This window comes from Monodon monoceros, unplaced genomic scaffold (assembly GCF_005190385.1).
Source record: "Monodon monoceros isolate NGI ecotype Baffin Bay Population unplaced genomic scaffold, NGI_Narwhal_1 Super_Scaffold_21, whole genome shotgun sequence".
Lineage (NCBI taxonomy): Eukaryota > Metazoa > Chordata > Mammalia > Artiodactyla > Monodontidae > Monodon > Monodon monoceros.
In genome coordinates this window covers 88,568,750-88,588,814 of record NW_021703778.1, presented here as the reverse complement: position 1 = coordinate 88,588,814, position 20,065 = coordinate 88,568,750, and the positions used below count along the sequence as shown (strand labels likewise).

Sequence of the window (20,065 nt, the reverse complement as noted above, 5' to 3'; positions counted from 1 at the left end):
GAATCTAGTCCCGACTTCGCAGCCATTCCCTCATACCTTCTCTGTATTCTAGCCACACCAAACAACTTGCAATTAATGTGGGAAATAGCTAACATAAACCTACAATGTGAATCCACAATCCTAAATTTTCTACCCACTTCTGAACTCCTTCTGATTATGAAAACCAATTAGTTTATATAGACACAAGTTTAATACAGAGATACAAGCAGTACCACAGAGGTTACAAAACAGAACATCTGCAGTAACATTAACAGTGACTAGCCTAAAACAAAGAATTAAATTCATGAGAATAAGACTTTACAAATACATTTATAATTATAAAAGTATCATCATTAAAACTAGAAGATAATTAATACTTCCAGAAGATGTGGAGCTACTAGTTACCCAAGATTAACACAAAATAAAACTTACTTTCCAGACTAAACTGCAAAGACTCTTCACTCGCCTCAGTCTCAGGACTGACCAATTTCATTCTCAGACACAATTGATCACCCATTTCTGGGGCAGCCCCAGAATCTCCTTTTTCATTCCCAAGCATGGGGTCGTTGGTCTCCACCATGCTTTCAGACATGACATCACTGGTTGCTATGGTGCTTTCGGGATAGTTGCTAATACCTGAAAGAAGGGAGGCAGGGGGAAGGAAGGAAGAAAGAACACTAAAATACAAATATGAAAAATAACAATTCAAGGTCATCAATTTGCCTGTTTGGCTCCATAGCTCTGCAGGATTGAAGAGGATTCCTAGGATAGATCCTGTCACAAGTATCAACAACTACGCACTAGTATTGACACCTGGTCTTAAGAAGAGCAACAGGATTCAGTTCCACTTCTGCATCTGGACAAAGGATGCTGCATGAGCCCTCAGCCAACCCACATCTGCCAGCATCAAGCATAGGTAGCAGGAGACTCCAGACGGCATGATTGTTACCTCCCAGCACTGACTAGAGAAAACAAATAGGTTAATGTAGAAGACTACCAGCTGCTTCAGGGAAGGAGGATCTAAATTTTCTTCCCCTGTCAAGCAGCAGACTGATTAGCCAAGGTCCTGAATAAACAGTACTTCTACCCTACCTGCTACCTCTTCCTCATAAAACAGCTCTATATCATTGCTTAGCACTCAGAGTCTATGGCCTTGCAAGTAATAGAATAAAATCTTTATAAATATTCTTTCTTCCTTCCTTCCATCCTTTCTTTCCTTCCTCTCATCACTGCTCAACATCTCCTGGGAGTAAACTCATGGAATCAGACACCACAACCTTATTCTTCCTAAGACAAAAATCAATCTTATCAGGCAGGCCCAACTCCTCAGATATAAAAGAATCACTGGCATAAAGAATGATATCTCAGAAATTCTGCTTTAAACATCATTACATTTTAATCACTCACCAATAGGAGTACTGTGTCTCTTGGGCTCCAATTTTAGGTGCCCAATAAGAGGTGGAGTTGCACCAGTCAATGGTGGAATAACATCACCTTCTTTAGGCAAAGTAAAATGAAATGGAGTTTCTGGAGAAAACAAAAAACAAAACAAAGATAAACAAAAAGGAAACCAAAACAGAAGTATAAAAAAAGCAAAAGTGAGGAGAACTGCAAGAAATATCTCAATTATTCTTTTCCTTTGCTCCCAAATTCTGCCTCATTCCCAACCCCCCTCACCAGGCCTCTCAACCAATTTCCTACTATTTTCTCTGCTCTCTGTACAACCATCAACAGGACTGACACAAAGTAGACAACCAGGGGCCAAACAGAGGAAGCCCAAAAGTTTGGAGGCCTGAGGAACATGGGGTCAAAAGGAACAGAGAAACATCTGAGCCTCAAGACAGTAAGTACATATGGGGATACTCAGTGATACAAAGTTGGATAGTTTCATATCTAGACGTTTTAATTTTGTGTAATGCTAACCCAAGGAGTTAATTTATAAGCTTTAGCAATCTGTAGGATTCTCTATGTTAAAATCGGATGTTAATACTTAAAATTTACAATCTACTCAAAGAGGTGACAAAGGATTTCATGGGCTAAAGCAGGGGTCCCCAACCACTGGGCCTGCTAGGAACCGGGCCGCACAGCAGGAGGTGAGCAGCGGCAAGCGAGGCTTCATCTGCCGCTGCCCGCTCCCCATAGCCTGCGTTACCGCTTGAACTATCCACCCCCCCACCCCCGCCTTCCGCCCCCCCCCCCACCCCATCTGTGGAAAAACTGTCTTCCAAGAAACCGGTCCCTGGTGCCAAAAAGGCTGGGGACCGCTGGGCTAAAGGACTTCAAAATACTCATTGGTTCTAACAGAAATCATTTGGGTTTCACAGTTCAGCAGTACTGACCAGCATTTCACTCTAGGCCACAGCGGTAGTGTTCATATCTAAATCTCTGTGCAATGGTAAATCTCACATATATGAGCATCTCCATTGTACACATTTCGGTTAGTCATTATTAAATTAAACATTTGTCAAGAGACAGAACTTTACTTTTTAACTAGGTCTCAGTTCCAATTTCTAATCAGAATGAGCAAATTGCCAAAATCACATTTTCTGATTTCCTAATTATCTCTTTTAATAAAACGACTAAGTTTGGGAGAATAAAAGAATTACTCCAGATTGCTGTTCTTAAACCTGACAGATGAAAATTTGTACTTACTTTCCTGGAATGGCTCAAAATAACTATAATCTGGCATACCCAGTCACTATTCCTTGTGAAAACAGTTTGTCTAATGTGCTTCCCAACATCGTCAAGCAATTCTCCAATTCCCAGCACACACTTAGCGGGTGTCCTACGAAGTTAACTCAATTCTGACACTGTCTACCCAGAGGTAGCATCAGATCCCACAAGTTAAAGGCTCAGTCCCACAAGACTGCCCTCACTTAAGACATCAGTCAGAGTCCGGGCTGTTACCTGTGCTTCTAAGCAACTGGCTCTACACTGCAGGTTCCCATGACACTTTCCTCACGTTCCATTAATTAGCTACAGCTACTTATAGTACTCAGAGAAACATTTGCTTACATTTACCAGTTTATTATAAAGGACACACAGATGAACAGCTATATGAAGAGGTACACAGGGTGAGGTCCAGAGGGTTCTGATAGCAGGAACTTCTGTCTCCCTTAGAACTGGGATTTGATACCCTCCTGGCTCATTTATCAACCAGGTAACATCAAATTTTGTTGTTCACGAGTTTTTATAGAGCTTTAATCCCCACCCCCCCATCGAGGAAGTTGGTGGGTGGGGCCGGAAGTTCCAACCCTCCAATCACTTTGTCTTTCTGGTGAACAGCCCCATCCCTGAGGCTATGTAGGGAAGATCCCACCCTAAATCACCTCAATAGCATTACTCAGGTGTGACAGAAAGGGCTTAAGCTTATTCCTATCACTTAGGAAATTACAAGGGTTTTAGGAGTTCAGTGCCAGGAACTGGATGAAGACCAAATATATTTCTTATTATACCACATTTTTCTTCTTTCATCTCTTCCCATTCCACTTCCACCCTTCATTATCTTTAATATCAAGCACACCTTGATATTTTTTCTTCAAAATCACAAAACAACAACAAAAAACATCTCTTACATCTACATGAAAGAAAATGAATTAGCAACCTGAAGGGATGAAAAGAGAAAATGAATGGACTTTAGAAATAAAGGATGAAAAGTACACATGCGCTGCTAAAGAAACTGTGAAAAGCAGAAGTGGAGAATCTCAACGTCATTATCTAAATGGCAAAGAATTCCACCATAGTTATAGCAAAAAGAAATGGGTTGATAGGTAAGCATTCATTCTCTGGCAACTCTTTAAAAAGCAAGTCCTTTAAGTTAATAAAGAACTTAAAAAATATACAGAAACTAAAATTTTAAAAAAAAACCACCTCACAAAGCATCATACGTTCCAAAGATATATTTTATAGAATTTTCATTCCTGGAACAACCACCTATTCTGCTCTCTTGACAGGAACCATCCCTCACATTATGATCGACCATTCAGACTTCTGAAAATCTGTATAAAATCTCTAAGTACATCCTTCTACGTGACAAACCATAATACGCAAATGTAATATGCAGGCATTAATTACAGAAGACTATTTATGAAAAGTTATCTTAGCACCACTGATCTAACACATCACTAAAACCCAATGGAAAATTGGCTCTTATACAGGCAGCACTGCCACTACCCTTATCTGGTCTTCAATGCCTCATTCCTGGACTATTACAACAACCTATCAATCACTTTGTCTGCCTGAAGTCTCCCCCTTTCCCCAACCCACGATTCTTTCTGTATAGCAACCAAAGCAACCTTCCTGTAAAACATGACTTAGATCGACAACAGTATTTAGATGTAATGAAATTATAAAAATCTTCAATAATATAGAATATTAGGTCATTCAGACAGTTCTTTACCATAACTCAACAGAATCAGAGAAACTATATCATACAGTTTTATAGTAGGAAAAAGCATAGACTTGGGAATCAGGAGACCTAAGTTCTAGTTCCACTTCAATCATTAACTAGCCACATGACTTTAGGAAGAAGAGACTGAACTCAAATATCGATTAACCTCCTTTTCAGCTCTAACATTTCTCATTCTGAAGAGGAAAAAAAATATTCATGAATATAAAGCCTAATGAACAGGGGAAATTTTGAGATTAAAAAAAGTACTACTAATAATCACTCCTAAACAAGAAGTATAAACGGGACTGTTCCAGGAACGCCGAAAGGTATGATCACCCATACTGATAGCTATGGTGTTACCTAAATACTGTTTCTCATTTCCATATCCTTAGAAGCTTGCTTTCTTAAGTCTGTATTTTGTTTTTATTCTTTTGTTTTTGGAGTTTGCTTTGTTTACTTATCAATTGATTTATGGCTGCATTGGGTCTTTGTTGCCGTGCATGGGCTTTCTCTAGTTGTGGCAAATGAGGGCTACCCTTTATTGCAGTGTGCGGGCTTCCCATTGCCATGGCTTCTCTTGTTGCGGAGCATGGGCTCTAGGCGCACGGGCTTCAGTAGTTGTGGCTCACAGGCTCTAGAGCGCAGACTCAGTAGTTGTGGCACACGGGCTTAGTTGCTCTGCAGCATGTGGGATCTTCCTGGACCAGGGCTGGAACCCGTGTCCCCTGCATTGGCAGGTGGATTCTTAGCCACTGCACCACCAGGGAAGTCCCTGTTTTGTTTTTAAATTATACTAACTTTGGACATTCAGAAAGTTTGAATTCTTTTCAGCTAATGTCATACATGACATCCTAGAAATATTTCAGAAAGTAATCTATATTCTCATTCTTGACTTTATAAAGAACACAAGCTAACACCTTTCCCAGTTTAAGGTTTAAGATGTATATATGTTGAACCAAATTTAGAAAGTTTACTTAATGCCCATAAGGAAGAAACAATCCACAGAGTTTTGAATATGATTTAACTGTGTAAGGTAATCAAAAAAGATCCCTGTACTACAAAGCCACTCTCAAAATATAAAAATATGGAACAAGGTTGGAACCTAAGTAGAAAATACCAGATTGGTACAATTTCTAAATACTTAGAAAATTCATGTTGATTACTCCTGAGTTATAAAGCTGATAAAAACCTCAACTGATCTCTGATTCTAAAAATAATTACAGCTACAAAAGAAAAATACAACCCCGAATTTTAAATATCCCAACTATTATTGGTTGCTCATAAACATAAATCCAAGTTAATTTTCAGCCCTGATGTAATAAGCATGTGGTTCTCTCCTACCTTCCATTCCAAATTATAATTTGGTTGGAAACACAGAACAATTTGTAATCACACTTACCACTAGAGCTTTCACAGAAGCTTTGTGAGGCATGGGCAGAGGCTTTCTCCAGTGGCTGGGCCCCTACACCTAAGTCCAGCTGCTTTGTATTAGCCATTTTTGAGTCTTCCCTTAATGTGCTAACTGTTGTCTCTTTTGGTTGGGTCTGCTGCATTTCCTGGCCAGGTCCTGGAGCATCATCTGTTCTCACTAAAGTCAAGGGAGGCTGTGAAGAGTCTGCCTCTACAGGTTCTTTTTCTGCAGTCACTGATTTCAGATCTCCTTCATATTCTGCACTCTTTTCTTCTTGGGTATCCGCTCTATTCTCAACACATGGTTCTATTTCTGGAGCATCATCCTCCCACAACTGAGAATCTGAGCATTTTTCCACTACCTCTAAAGGTTCAGAAGAAACATCAACTCTGGGAGATGGTTCCTTCACATCTACAATGACAACACTCGAGTCCTCTGAAGTAGCTTCTTCCCATGCTTCCTGATCCTTATGTTCCAATTCTTGGTCAAGTACTGGAAGCTTTTGGGGGGAATCAATACTAATCACACTGGTTTCAACTTCCATAGCTTCCTGGCATTCTTGTTTGGGGACTTCCTTTGGAAGACCCAGCCCCTGGGACTGAGTTTCAGTCAGAGAAAGGTGCAATGCAACACTCTCCATATTTTCTTCTTTGGGCTCCTCTCCTTGACTTTCACAAGGAGTCTCAGGGATTTCTTCCACCTCAGACCCTGAAGACCCCTCCTCTGGATGATGTTCTTTAAGTTCTATAGCTTCCTCCTGATCTAACACACTAGAGAGTGCCTCAGATCGAGTAGCTGGAGAGGGAACTGCCTGACTACCTGAATCGCAAGTGAGATCAATACAAACATCTTCCGCCACAGTTTCTTCTCTGCCTTTGCAACCATCAGCTAAAATACTAATGTCGTCTCTGCTTTCTGTGTTAACCCTCTTTGTTTTATCATCATTCTGATTCAGTTCTACTTGGCCATCTTGTGCTGGATTAATCAGGATACTATCATTTTCAGCAAGAACAAGTTTAGAATTGAGAACTGGAGACATGGGTTCAGTATCCTCAATCTGTGTGCTTTCTCCATCTTCATCAATCCTGTGAGAACTCAAGCTTTCTATCTTTGGGGACTGACTATACTCACTTGTAGAAAGCATCAACTTACAGGAATCCCCTGTCAAAGAAAGCCCAAGATCCTCAGAGGAATTCTTTGGTTCAGTCTCTGAAGTTTTAGAATACTCAACAGTCAAAGATGAACTATGCAAACCTCTATCCTTCTTCTCATCATTTGATCGTTCTTCCAAACTTGGAGATGGAATGAAAATGTCCTAGGGAGGAACAAAAAGACACAAATAACCATTTTGTCATAATCGTATTTCTTTTATATCTAATCCTTCAATTCTAAAATTTCTAAATCTAGGGCCATAATCACCAGTCTGTTCATCAACACAAGTCACTGTTTAATGCTCTTCTTGTGAATCATTGATCTAGAATAAGCACAATCCAAACAAAAACCTAAAGGTATTAACTTAGGCAGGAAGACACTTAAATTTAACTGTATACCACTACTAAAATCATATCATACACTGTATGATGGGCCCTCAATTATACAGGAATCACGTGAACATATGCCTACACAGTCCACTTCGGTTCTCACAAAGTGGGAATATATACAGGCATAACTCAGAGATACTGCAGGTTCAGTTCCAGACCACCACAATACAGCAAGTCACACAAATTTTTAGGTTTCCCAGTGTACATAAAAGTTATGTTTACATTATAGTCTATTAAGTGTGCAATAGCATTATGTCTTTAAAAGATGTACATACCTTAATTAAAAAATACTTCATTGCTAAAAAAATGCTAAATGTCATCCGACAATGATGGATTGCCAGAAACCTTCTATTTGTAAAAAATAAATTATCTGCAAAGCACAATAAAGCAAAGTGCAATCAAATGAGGTATGCCTGTCCTTATTTCACATCCCACTATTTCAAAATATGCTAGCATTCATAAAGATGTAAAATTCAAAGTTTACAATAATATTAGTCAACAGATACCATTACATACCAACAAGGAAGGCTGAAGGTAGTAAGACTACATCCTGTTGGTGAGGATGAGAAACTCTCATACACTGCTGGTGGCAATGCAAAAGCTAGAGCCACTTTGGAAAACAGTTTGGTACTATCTTCTAAAGTTAAACATACATTAATATTACCATATGACTCAGAAATTGTACTTGTAGGTAATTAACCCAAGAGAAATAAAATCATATGTCCACACAAAGATGTAGTATGCAAATGTTCACAGCAGTATTATTCATAATAGCCCAAAACTAGAAGCAACCCAAATGTTCATCAATTGGTGAATAAATAAATGGTGGATATCTATATTACAGAATACTACTCAACAATAAAAAGGATTAAAATATTAAAACTTGCCAGAATATGAACGAATCTCAAAAATATGCTAGGCTAAAGAACTCAAACACAAAACACCATACATTTTTGATTCCAATCATATGAAATTTTTAAAAAAATTTTTGGCTGTGTTGGGTCTTCGTTGCTACACACAGGCTTTCTCTAGTTGCAGTGAGCAGGGGCTACTCTTCATTACGGTGCGCGGGCTTCTCATTTCAGTGGCTTCTCTTGTTGCGGAGCACGGGCTCTAGGCACGCGGGCTTCAGTAGTTGTGGCTTGTGGGCTCTAAAGCGCAGGCTCAGTAGCTGTGGCACACGGGCTTAGTTGCTCTGCAGCATGTGGGATCTTCCTGGACCAGGGATCGAACCTGTGTCCCTGCATTGGCAGGCAGATTCTTATCCACTGTGCCACCAGGGAAAACCTATATGAAATTCTTGAAAAAATAAAACTATAGTGACAGAAGGCAGATGAATGCTTGCCTAGGGTAGAAGAGTGGATGGGGGCAAAGGATTATGAAGAAACTTTTTAGGGTGAGGAAACTGTTCTGTACTTTGATGGTGATGGTGGTTATACATTTGTATACAACTACCAAAATTCATCAAACTATACATTTAAAATGGCGTTCTTATTTATGTAAATAATACCTTAAAAAAAAGAAAATAACCCAAAGCTAAAATATGTTTTTATTAAGAATTTAATTTGTTATTTTGCCTAACATAAATGCTGTAACGCTCTAGACATAGCTGGCAAGGCATTCATTTCCTATTTTTAAGGGAATGAGGAATCAAAATAGGTTGCCAAACATTCTGTTTATTCTATAACTTCTGGTATTTCAATGTCTGGTGTTACTGTTTACACTTTTAGATTATAAAAATAGTCTTAAATTTCAATCTGCTCATATACTCTGAGGCATGACTGAGTATAAATTGGTTCAACACTTCTAATGGCAATTTGGCAATACACGACAACAGCCTTGAAATTTTATATACCCTTTAGTCCAATAATTCCAGTTCCAGGAAATTATTTGATGAAAATACACTGGGATTTAGCTACAGTGCTTGCTGTTCAGTATTAAAATTATTATTTGGAAAAGGAAATAATATAAAATATCTTAAATATCCACTGATAGGAGATTCATTTAAAAATTATGATACACCTACATGATGGAATACTTTGTAATTACACAAAATTGTAGATGAGTATTTAAAAATAGAGAAAAACATTCAGGCTATGCATTAAATAGAAAAGTTTTTAGTTAAAAAATATATGAATATATATTTTATTGTGGTCTATACATTTTTATATAATTTTCATTTTTTTAAGTTAATAAATATATACCATTAAAAAGTTATGAAAAACAAAACAAAAAAGTTATGAGCAGTTACTTGAGACAGGATAATTGATGATCTTATTTTCACTTATCTGTATATTATATACACTACAAGAAAAATGTATTTACTTTTCTTGTAAAAAAATAAGTCATTTTACAAAGGCTTATAGTTAAGACATTGCTAATAAAATTATAAATACCTTTTTAAAAGTCAAACTCATAAAATAACCACTTTAAAGTGAATATTTACAATGTGCAACCACCACCTCTATCTACTGAAATGAAAATGAAAACATTTTCATCACTTCAAAAGGAAACCTCAGGGACTTCCCTGGTGGCACAGTGGTTAAGGATCCGCCTGCCAATGCAGGGGACACGGGTTCGAGCCCTGGTGGGAGAAGATCCCACATGCCGCAGAGCAGCTAAGTCCGTGTGCCACAACTACTGAGCCTGCACTCTAGAGCCCGTGAGCCACAACTACTGAGTCCGCGTGCCACAATTACTGAAGCCCGTGTGCCTAGAGCCCATCCTCTGCAACAAGAGAAGCCACTGCAATGAGAAGCCCGCACACCACAACGAAGTGTAGCCCCCGCTTGCCACAACTAGAGAAAGCCCGTGTGCAGCAACGAAGACCCAATGCAGCCCAAAAAAACATAAATTAAATAAATTTTTTAAAAAAAAGGAAAGGAAACCTCATATTCATTAAGCAGTTGTCCACATTCTGAATATGTTTTAAGTGTTATCAAAGTAAATACTTACGTGATACCTTTTACAGAATTTTTTCAATATATGTATAATTTCAGTTAGCAAAGTAAAACTTCAGGGGCTAACCAGCCTATCAATAAGCTGTACTTCTTAAGACTGCCTGGATCTAGCCTCCGAGTGTCTGGCCCCTAATAATCCACAGCGCTGAGGCTCCCTGAAGGCCTAGTCAGAATAACGAAGTTAAGTGAAAAAACCACCTCAGGGCTCTGGATAAAGACTGATGAAGAACTGTCAGGACTTCGTTCAATGAGTCAACCAGTCTAGATTCAACAGACATAAATCCATAGTATCCAACCAGTCAAAAACTGGTCTCACACACACAGTTTAGGAGCCACACAAACAATCATCTATACTCTGACTTGTCATCCCCAAATTAATATGTATATCAAGAATGAGAAAGTGTTAAATATCAAACTATTTTCTACTAATCCTCTCCTCAGCCCTCACATCCTGGTGAAGGGTCGAAGAGGCTATGAAATTAACAAATATATTAGGAAAAAAAGAAAGAAATACATGGGGCTTCCCTGGTGGCACAGTGGTTAAGAATCCGCCTGCCAATGCAGGGGACACGTGTTCAAGCCCTGGTCCAGGAAAATCTCACATGCCGCGGAGCAACTAAACCCGTGTGCCACAACTACTGAGCCTGTGCTCTAGAGCCCACGAGCCACAACTACTGAGCCCACGCACCTACAGCCCATGCTGCTCAACAAGAGAAGCCACCACTCCCACTCGCCGCAACTAGAGAAAGGCCGCGCGCAGCAACAAAGACCCAACGCAAACAAAAATTAATAAATAGATATTACAACATCAAAATTAGGTTCACTTGGACTTCCATAACCAATTTACAGAAGAAGTAACAGATGTGCAAAGGTGAGTCATTAAGACTAACATGTGGGCTTCCCTGGTGGCGCAGTGGTTGAGAGTCCGCCTGCCGATACAGGGGACACGGGTTCGTGCCCCAGTCCAGGAAGATCCCACCCGTAAGCCATGGCCACTGAGCCTGCGCGTCCAGAGCCTGGGCTCCACAACGGGAAAGGCCACAACAGTGAGAGGCCCGCGTACCACAAGAAAAAAAAAAAAAAAGGACTAACATGTAAGGAGTTTGATACATAATGAAAAAAGTACGGAACTTCCAAATAAAAACAGTGGATTTAATACACACATTTTCTTTAACTCTCTTCCAAAATCCCACTAAGCAATGGTAAAGGGTTTTTTTTTTTAAATGCATTTTCAAGAAAAAGAGAACAGGGATTTCCCTGGTGGCGCAGTGGTTAAGAATCCGCCTGCCAATGCAGGGGACGTGGGTTCGAGCCCTGGTCCAGGAAGATCCCACATGCCGCGCAGCAACTAAGCCCGTACACCACAACTACTGAGCCTGTGCTCTAGAGCCCGTGAGCCACAACTACTGAAGCCCGTGAGCCTAGAGCCCGTGCTCTGCAACAAGAGAAGCCACCGCAATGAGAAGCTCACGCACCACGAAGAGTAGCCCCTGCTCACCGCAACTAGAGAAAGCCCGCACGCAGCAACTAAGACCCAGTGCAGCCATAAGTAAATAAATAAATAAATTTACTAAAAAAAAAAAAAAAAAAAGAAAGAAAAAGAGAACAAAGAACAGATAACCACAATAAAATTTTGGAAGAGTGGTCATCCATCTAGCAGACTAGTGAAAACTGAATTCCTAAGACAGCAGTGGAGAAAGCTAAGAAGTAACCCAAATTATACCTCAGAACTACCATGTCCCAAAAAAGATTCAGGACTTGGCAATAGCCCAGGTAACTCTGGAAGTGGTGATGAGGGTAGTGCTAAAAACAGGAGGAACACTGGCTGGAAATCTATTTAAGAAGCAGTTTAATCCCCAGATTCGCTCTTCCTGACCCTCCTCTGCCCTGGAGAGGGTAAAACAGAGCATCCCTGAACTGGAGGAAAAGAGGCACAGTTATCAGAAAGTACCAGACTGAAAACAGGGAGATTAAATGAAAATTTACATATTCAATGGAACCTGCACCTGCCTCTCAACACCCCCAGTCCTCTTCCATCATAGACTTCTAAAGCAATGGCAGACAGGAGGGAACGTGAACAAGACAAGATAAATCAAGATACTGACATTAGGGGACCCAAAAATGGCCCTGCATATCACACTACAGTAAATTCCAGACACATGAAGCACTAACCACCAATTCAGAACTTCTAATCAGTTTTCTGGGATTTCACTCTTAAAGCAGTCAGAAAATCAAGGATTATTATCAGACTCTTGAGGAAAGCCTCTTTAGAAGTCAAACATCAAAACTAACAAAACTAACTAAAATCTATTTGAAGAAATAGTGACTATTGCAGGGAGAAAACTTCTCAGAAACTATTACTAATATCATTAAGGAGATAAGATAGTATACCCATGAAATGACAAAATGCTATTTTTTTTTAAAAAGGGAGAACATTCAAGGAAAAAAAAAGTATAGAAATGAAAAATCCAAGAGTAGAAATTAATGTCTCAGAGAAAGTTAAAAAATGGTTGAACCTGGCAGTTGCACTCCTAATTATATACAAGAGAAATAAAAATACACATCCGCGCAAAAACTTGCGCACAAATGTACACAGCATTATTTATAATAGCCAAGAAGGGGAAACAACCCAAATGTCCATCAACTGATAAATGGATGAATAAAACGTGGTATGTACATACACAGTATTATTCAGAATAAAAAGGAATGAAGTTCTGATACATGTCAGAACGTGGATGAACTGTGAAAACATTACAGTAAAGAAACCAGTCACCAAAGACTACATATTGTATAATTCCACTTATGTGAAATGCCCAGAACAGGCAAATCCATAGAGACACAAAGTAGACTAGTGATTGACTAGGGCTGGGGGCGGGGGAAATGCGAGTGGCTGTTAATAAGCATGGGGTCTTTTGTTGGGGGTGGAGGGGGAGTGTGATGAAAATGTTCTAAAATTAGACTCTGGGGCTTCCCTGGTGGCACAGTGGTTGAGAGTCCGCCTGCCGATGCAGGGGACACGGGTTCGTGCCCTGGTCCGGGAAGATCCCACATGCCACGGAGCGGCTGGGCCCGTGAGCCATGGCCGCTGAGCCTGCGCGTCCAGAGCCTGTGCTCTGCAACCAGAGAGGCCACAACAGTGAGAGGCCCGCATACCGCAAAAAAAAAAAAAAATTAGACTCTGGTGAATAACTATACAACTTTGTGAATATACTAAAAGCCACTAGATTATACACTTTAAAAGGGTGAACAACACGATGCGTGAATTATATCTCAATAAAGTGAGGGTTTTTTTAAGTTTTAAAAAAAAATAGTTGAGGAAATCATCCAGAAAGTTAAACAAAAGGAGAGAGAGATGGAAAGTAGGACACAAAATAATAAAATTACAAGACTATTCTAGGAATATGAATATCCGAACAATAGGTACTCCATTAAGAAAAAAAAAAAGAACAAAGGGGAAGAAATTAAATAATTAAATGTCCCTGAACTGAAGGGCTTGAGTTTCTAGATTGAGAGGGCTTACCAACACAACGAAGGAAAACAGACCTATGCCAAGGGTCTGGAAGTTTCAGAACACTGGGGATAAAAAGAAAAATCTACAAGATTCCAGTAAGGAAAAAAAACAGCTCACATATTAAAGATCAAAATCAAACTGGCCACACTTCTCAACAGCAACACTGGAAGTCTGAAGACGGTAGAGCGATGCTTTCAAAAGTTTAAAGGAAAATTATTTCCAACCTAAAATTCTATACTCCTACAAACTATGAATCATGTATGAGGGTAGAAAGTATGCTACTAAAGAATGTCCTCCATCAAAATGAGGGAGTAAACCAAGCAAGAAGACACGGAGCCCAAGAGGAATCCAACACAAAGACAGGTAAGGACAATCTCCAAAGACAATGAAAGGGAGGTGACAGTTATATACCAGGAATAGAAGGCAATAGCACAGATTAGAACTCAGGAGGCTCCAAAAGTGGTTTCTCCGAAATGAAAAAGTTTGAGGCCCCTGAACATCTTGAAAGGAGATATTGACAACTGGTGGAGAGCCTAGGGTTGATTTAGTGAGAAGTTCACGCGTTAAGGCAGAATAATGACTAATGCCCCCTTTCAATTTCAAAGCAACATTTTTAAGAAGTTAAAGACATAGTACAAATTATATTCCAATAAAGATGTTAAAAAAAAAAGACATAGTACAAAATTCAAACATAAAAAGTACATCAAGATGTTAGATGACCCTGGAAATGTTCTAAAACTAGATTCTGATAACAGCTACACAATTCTGTAAATTTACTAAAATATCACTAAACTATACACTTAAAATGGGTGAGTTTTATGGTTTCTAAATTATACCTCAATACAGTTGTTTAAAAAAAAAAAAAGATGTTAGAAGGAAAAAACTTTTTCTATGATACTCACATGAGAAAACTCAGGCTGGGATGGAACAGGAAGTGACCCAGGAGTGAAGACTGGTGTGCTCTGAGATACCGGTGTTGAGGCTTGTGGTGATATAGTGGGCTCAGGTGGGAGAGGGGGGTTTTCTATCCCTACCGGTTCATCACCTTTGAGTTTCTTCTGAAAAGACTCTCCCCCTTCAGATAACACTGACATATCCATTGGCTCATCTAGTTTAAAATAGGAAACACAAATTGAGAAATAAGCACTCATCAATACTATTCATGTTCCAATACCACTAATAACAATTATATTCAGATATTTTCGTCCCTAAAAAAAACAGTGACAATTTTCAGAAAAGCTGATAGGTTAATAGAAGACTGAGTCCTGGAAATCTAGCAACACTTTATTCCCCTGGGGGAGGGAAGTCCACACTCCTAAAATACTCAGATACAGATTAAAATAGGGTTCATCTAGGGATACCCATCCATCCATATGATAGTAAATTAACTAGGTTCCTCTGAGACCCTTTCCTGATTATAGCTCAGTTTTCAGATTTGCATAGGAACGCCCAGATTAATGGCACCTAATTTAACCACAGGCCTTGAAAGGCAGTGAACTTGTTCATCACTCTAAGTAAATATCTACATATTTATGAACTCATTTTATTTGCATTAACTGCTAAGTGCAGAGAGGTGGATGCCAGGACAAATAGAGAAGAAGGAAAAAAAAATCTATCAATGACAATCAGCAATGATTTATCAAAGAACAAAGTACAGGACACTAATCCTGAGACAAACTGCTCAGGAGGGAAACATAAACACAAACAAAACACAAAAACACTGCTTTTCGTATAGTATCCTACCCACCTGTAGGCTAACAGGATCTTCCTCAGAGCCAGCCTAGCTTGCTAGGTATTTGATTCATCAACCCCTTTTCCCCTATCTTACAGCTTGACCCCAAACAGGCTTCCATTAGACCACTCTCACAAAGTACCTATGCCATTTAGTTTTTCCCTATAATCCACATTCATGCTACCAGGTACCCGCCCCACCTCCACCTCAATACCTACCCCTGCTGCTTAGCTTGGCCTCAAACGCACACTCCACTCTAATGCTAGGTTCGGGAACTGATGCTATAGGCCTTTATTTCCCTACCACAGCTGTGTTAGGTATTTTCATTACACCTTTTGATCTTTATTGCCATGACAAAGCACTTATTAAGGACTGTTCTAAGCACTACATATAAAAAGGCTTTAGGTTAATATTCTTAGACAACAACAACAAAATACAAAAAAGCATACACAGTTGCACAGTTATGCACATATTAAGCAAATGCATTAAATCTAAAATTAACAAAGGAAAATACAATGTTACATGAAAAAAAAAGAACACTGAATCATATACATAACATGATCCCACTTGTGTAAACATACTTCTTTGTATTTATGCATAGAAAACACTCTGAAAGGAAACACATATCCAAATACTAATTATATCTGGACTGTGGTATCACAGGTGATTTTTATTTTCTTCTCATTACTTTCCCATATGCTTTCCAAACTTTCCACAGTAAGTACTAATTATGTTTACAGTCAGGGAGAGAGCATTTTTAATATAATTACTTTTATATATCTTCAGTGTTCACACTACATATAGAAAAAATGGTTCTAAGGATAAGCCAAACTTAACTTGCATTAACAGCCTTTTTTGTAGAATGGAGTCACTATTATTTTTCACTGAAGATATCACTAATCATGTTATGCTTAGAATGATATTAGTCCATTTGGATACCTACATTGATTTCAAGAGAAAATAGCCAGACACAAACTTTGTGACAGAAGAAAGTCTAAGATTAAATTTTGTCATGGGTAAATGAAAACCCATGAGCACAGGCTCTGGAGGCAGCTGCCCAAGTTCAAATCCTGCCTCTGTGGACTTAGTTGTGAAATCTCTCTGTGCCTCCATTTTCTCATCTGTAAAATGGGGATAAAAGTAACACCTACTTCTTAGGAATGTTGTGAGGATTTAAAAAACAAACAAACTAAAAAAGAAACAAACAGAAGAACCCAGAACGAAAGAGAAGCAAAAAGAACAGTGCCTGGCATAAAATAAGTGTTCAATAAATATTAGCTATTGTACCATTATTGATATATGAAAGAATGAAAAGGGAAAAAATCATGGAATTTATTGGAAAAGGCTTTGTAGAAGTAGGAAAAATTTAGAAATATCTTGAATGACTGGATAGGAGACTAGAAGAGAGCAAAAGACGTTTAGATAATGACATAAATTAAGTAAAAAGAAAAACTTTCTTGTGTATAAAATAATATAAAATCACTAGGTCCTCAAAGGAGGAAGGGAATTAAGTCAAAATTTCTACCACCTGCTCCTAACCACTCTTTGGCTAAAACTGCTTTGATAATAGCAGAAATAACCTATAAAGAACAAAAGAAACAATTTTTGGTTCCCTCTGACCAGTAACATGCTACCATGTTGCTGGACACTATTAGGCCAATAGCAATAAAGGTCTTCATTATACTATTGATAATTCATTTGAGTTCAACTTGAACAATTTTCCCTTAAGGGTCTTTTCAAAAATTAAATTGTCAATAGAGAACTCTCAGAAGAATCAGTGCTAGAAGAGCAAAGAACTGAGGAAAGCACTTAACACTAGGCCACTCCCCTGAAGCTTAGACATGAGTCCTAGCGAATAGTTGAGGTCACAGTGTTCTAACATGTAAAGGAACAGTACACTTCACAAGGCAGAAGAAGTGCTGCCCCTCTTCTAACCTGAGATCAACAGATAGATCAAGAGAGCTCACCTTTTCTCCCTTCTTGCTCTGTGGGACTGCTAGGAACGATAAAGGGGGTAGATCGGAAGGCGTCAGGGGAAGGAGCAACAAGGTCTGAGGAATTCCTTTATACAAAGAGAGAGCCACAGGTTATTTTACCACAGCTACAGCTTCGCACTTGCTTTCTACTTTTTAACAGCAAAAATATCTGTAACTCATTCAAGTACTTATTAGTGCTTCTCTCAAACAGCTAACCGACCTTGGTAGAAGAGCCATGAACAATACTTCAATAACTATTTCTCACACCAGACATATCCAAAATTAGAATTTAAAAAAAAAAAAAGATTAAGGGAAAAGCCATATGATTACAAGAGAAAGTAAATGACCAGACACAAGGACATCATGACTGAAAAGCAGGATGAGATAGTGCTAAAAAAATTAATTCATCTGCAGATTTGAGACAAATATTTACTCCATTTTTTGCCTATTATGAGAAAGATCATGTATATTCTTATTAAAAAAAAAAAAAGCAACCTCTTTGCCCTAATACGGATAAAGAAATCCAACTACTGTCAACTCTAGCATAACCTCTTCTGCACCCCTATGCCATTAAATGGGAAGAACTGCTAGCCAAATGGAGCAGCAGGCAGCTTGTTTTGGACATGTAACAGTCTCTAAATAACTGGGCAGTTTCTTTCCTGGTGAAACCTTTGGGCTACAATTTTAAAATCTCCAAATGGGAAAGCAGATCTACCTGCCTTCGATAATTCCACTAAGTTCTTATTCCCCAAAATTCTTAAGCCTAGAGTTTACTTTTCAGTTTCAAAAAGACTTCTGGACTACCAACTTTAGCTCTTTCAACCTTAGCCTAAAACCATCAGGCACATGTTTCCTTGAAAGGGTTATTTTAGGCTTACTTACGTGGAAAGACTCTCCTGAACAAGAGACCTCTGACCAGAGAGCTGCAGGAGGTGCAAAGTGGTGGCAGGTGTGGAAGCCAGAGAACACCCACCTTCTTCCCTTGAAGGAGTACAGCAACCATCAGAAGCTACTGAGAAAAAAAAAAAAATTCTAGTTGCATTTACTTCTCATATTGACATTACTGAATTGTCAAAAAAACAAAAAACAAAACACACTCAGTAGTACAAAAAGCATAATATTCATATATCCACCCATGTTCCAAGAGGGCAGAAACTGTTTTCTAACTGCAGTACAATTAGTGGAATGCCATGCTAACGCAAATCTTGAGTGACCATTAAACATCCTCTCCCTAATGAATTATGGGTTTCTTTAATAAAGAATTGACGAAAAGAACTCCTTAGTCCTTTCTGTCATGATTAAAGCTTGGAGAAGAAAAGCCAGGATGCTTAAACCTCTCCTTGGCTGCTCTTCTTTCTGGTCAAGTTTCTATTATAAGACAGCAAGCGAGCCCTTTATTCCAAGGTCTACCTAAGGTGAAGTAAAGCTCATGCCATGATGCAGATGGGAGAAGTCAAAACGATGTGCATGACACCTGATGATATGAACGCAACAATTTTCATGATTAGGACCTGGGCTCCTCAAAAGACAGAAAAAATACTAAAGCACAAGTAAAAGGATATATGAGCAGTCATTACTGATTTATACTATGAAGAGGCTCCTGTTGGTCCCTTCTCCTTAGCACCAAATGGAGTATCAGCTGTATTAATTGCAAGAATAAAGAAATTTCTTAAATACAACCTTGTAGCTTTAATGAGAGACCAGAAAAGGTTTCTTGGTGATGCTCTGTATGTCCTGCACACATTCACAGCATAGTACAGGAGTATAACCTTCTCTTCCTCCCTACTTACAACCAATACATCATATTTTGCTGACTGTTACTGAAGCTTTCTGGCTCTGTGAGGTTGCAGCACGGGGCACTGGTGGGGGTTAATGAAAGGTGAAACAAATACCATTCTAGTCTTCTAAAGGTATTATATTCTTTCTGCTGGACCATAACTTCCTATTTGTGGCAGAGGAACTAATAAACAGATGAATAAGTGACTGTTACCCAGGTGAACATGAAAATCTTCACTTAATTATCATGATATTTAAGATTTGAAGACTTATGATAACAGAAATAGCTACTCTTTCCATAACATTAAATCTGCCATATTATTAGCTAGTATTCTTCAGTATCTCCATTTCCAAAAGAGAAAGAAAATTATGTTAACACACGCTAAACAGCAATTATTTCCAAAAAGCCCTTCTCATTAATCAGCTAGAAACGTACTTTCCTTCCATACCACAAACAAGTCTGCACACCTATAAAGTGCCTTCTGACTTAAAACAGTAGCCTCAGAACAGAAATAAAAGTTTAGATCTTCAGAAAAGAAGAGCTACAGCAACGAATTACTCTTTGTACCTGTTTTATTGCTCTGGTCAAACAAGTCTTCCTGAGTTGACAAAACCTCAGGCTCTGGTGACTTCTGAATCTGCATCCCACCTTCCAGAAGTTCTTGGACAGATATTTGTTCTTTTGTTTCCACAGCAGCAAGAGAGCCTTTGGGACTAGCAGGCATGTCCTCTGACCTAGGAAATTCATATCACCAGGAGAAAAAGTTACTATGTTCAAAGGCTTTCACC

General features: G+C 38.8%; 1 protein-coding gene across 3 annotated transcripts in view; it reads right to left on the bottom strand.

Moving 5' to 3' along the window:
- TP53BP1 (tumor protein p53 binding protein 1) overlaps nucleotides 1-20,065 on the bottom strand; it is a 66,317-nt gene that overhangs the window by 34,471 nt on the left and 11,781 nt on the right. The window contains exons 8-14 of one of the 3 annotated variants that reach the window (XM_029239674.1): nucleotides 19,845-20,011; nucleotides 18,383-18,512; nucleotides 17,492-17,586; nucleotides 14,695-14,900; nucleotides 5,769-7,095; nucleotides 1,387-1,506; nucleotides 412-615 (exon numbers count right to left, since the gene is read on the bottom strand). In XM_029239674.1, the coding sequence (XP_029095507.1) occupies nucleotides 412-615; nucleotides 1,387-1,506; nucleotides 5,769-7,095; nucleotides 14,695-14,900; nucleotides 17,492-17,586; nucleotides 18,383-18,512; nucleotides 19,845-20,011 (2,249 nt within the window). Of the gene's footprint in view, nucleotides 1-411; nucleotides 616-780; nucleotides 1,334-1,386; nucleotides 1,507-5,768; nucleotides 7,096-14,694; nucleotides 14,901-17,491; nucleotides 17,587-18,382; nucleotides 18,513-19,844; nucleotides 20,012-20,065 lie in introns of those variants that run through there. The other 2 variants (XM_029239675.1, XM_029239676.1) reach the window with 2 other exon arrangements.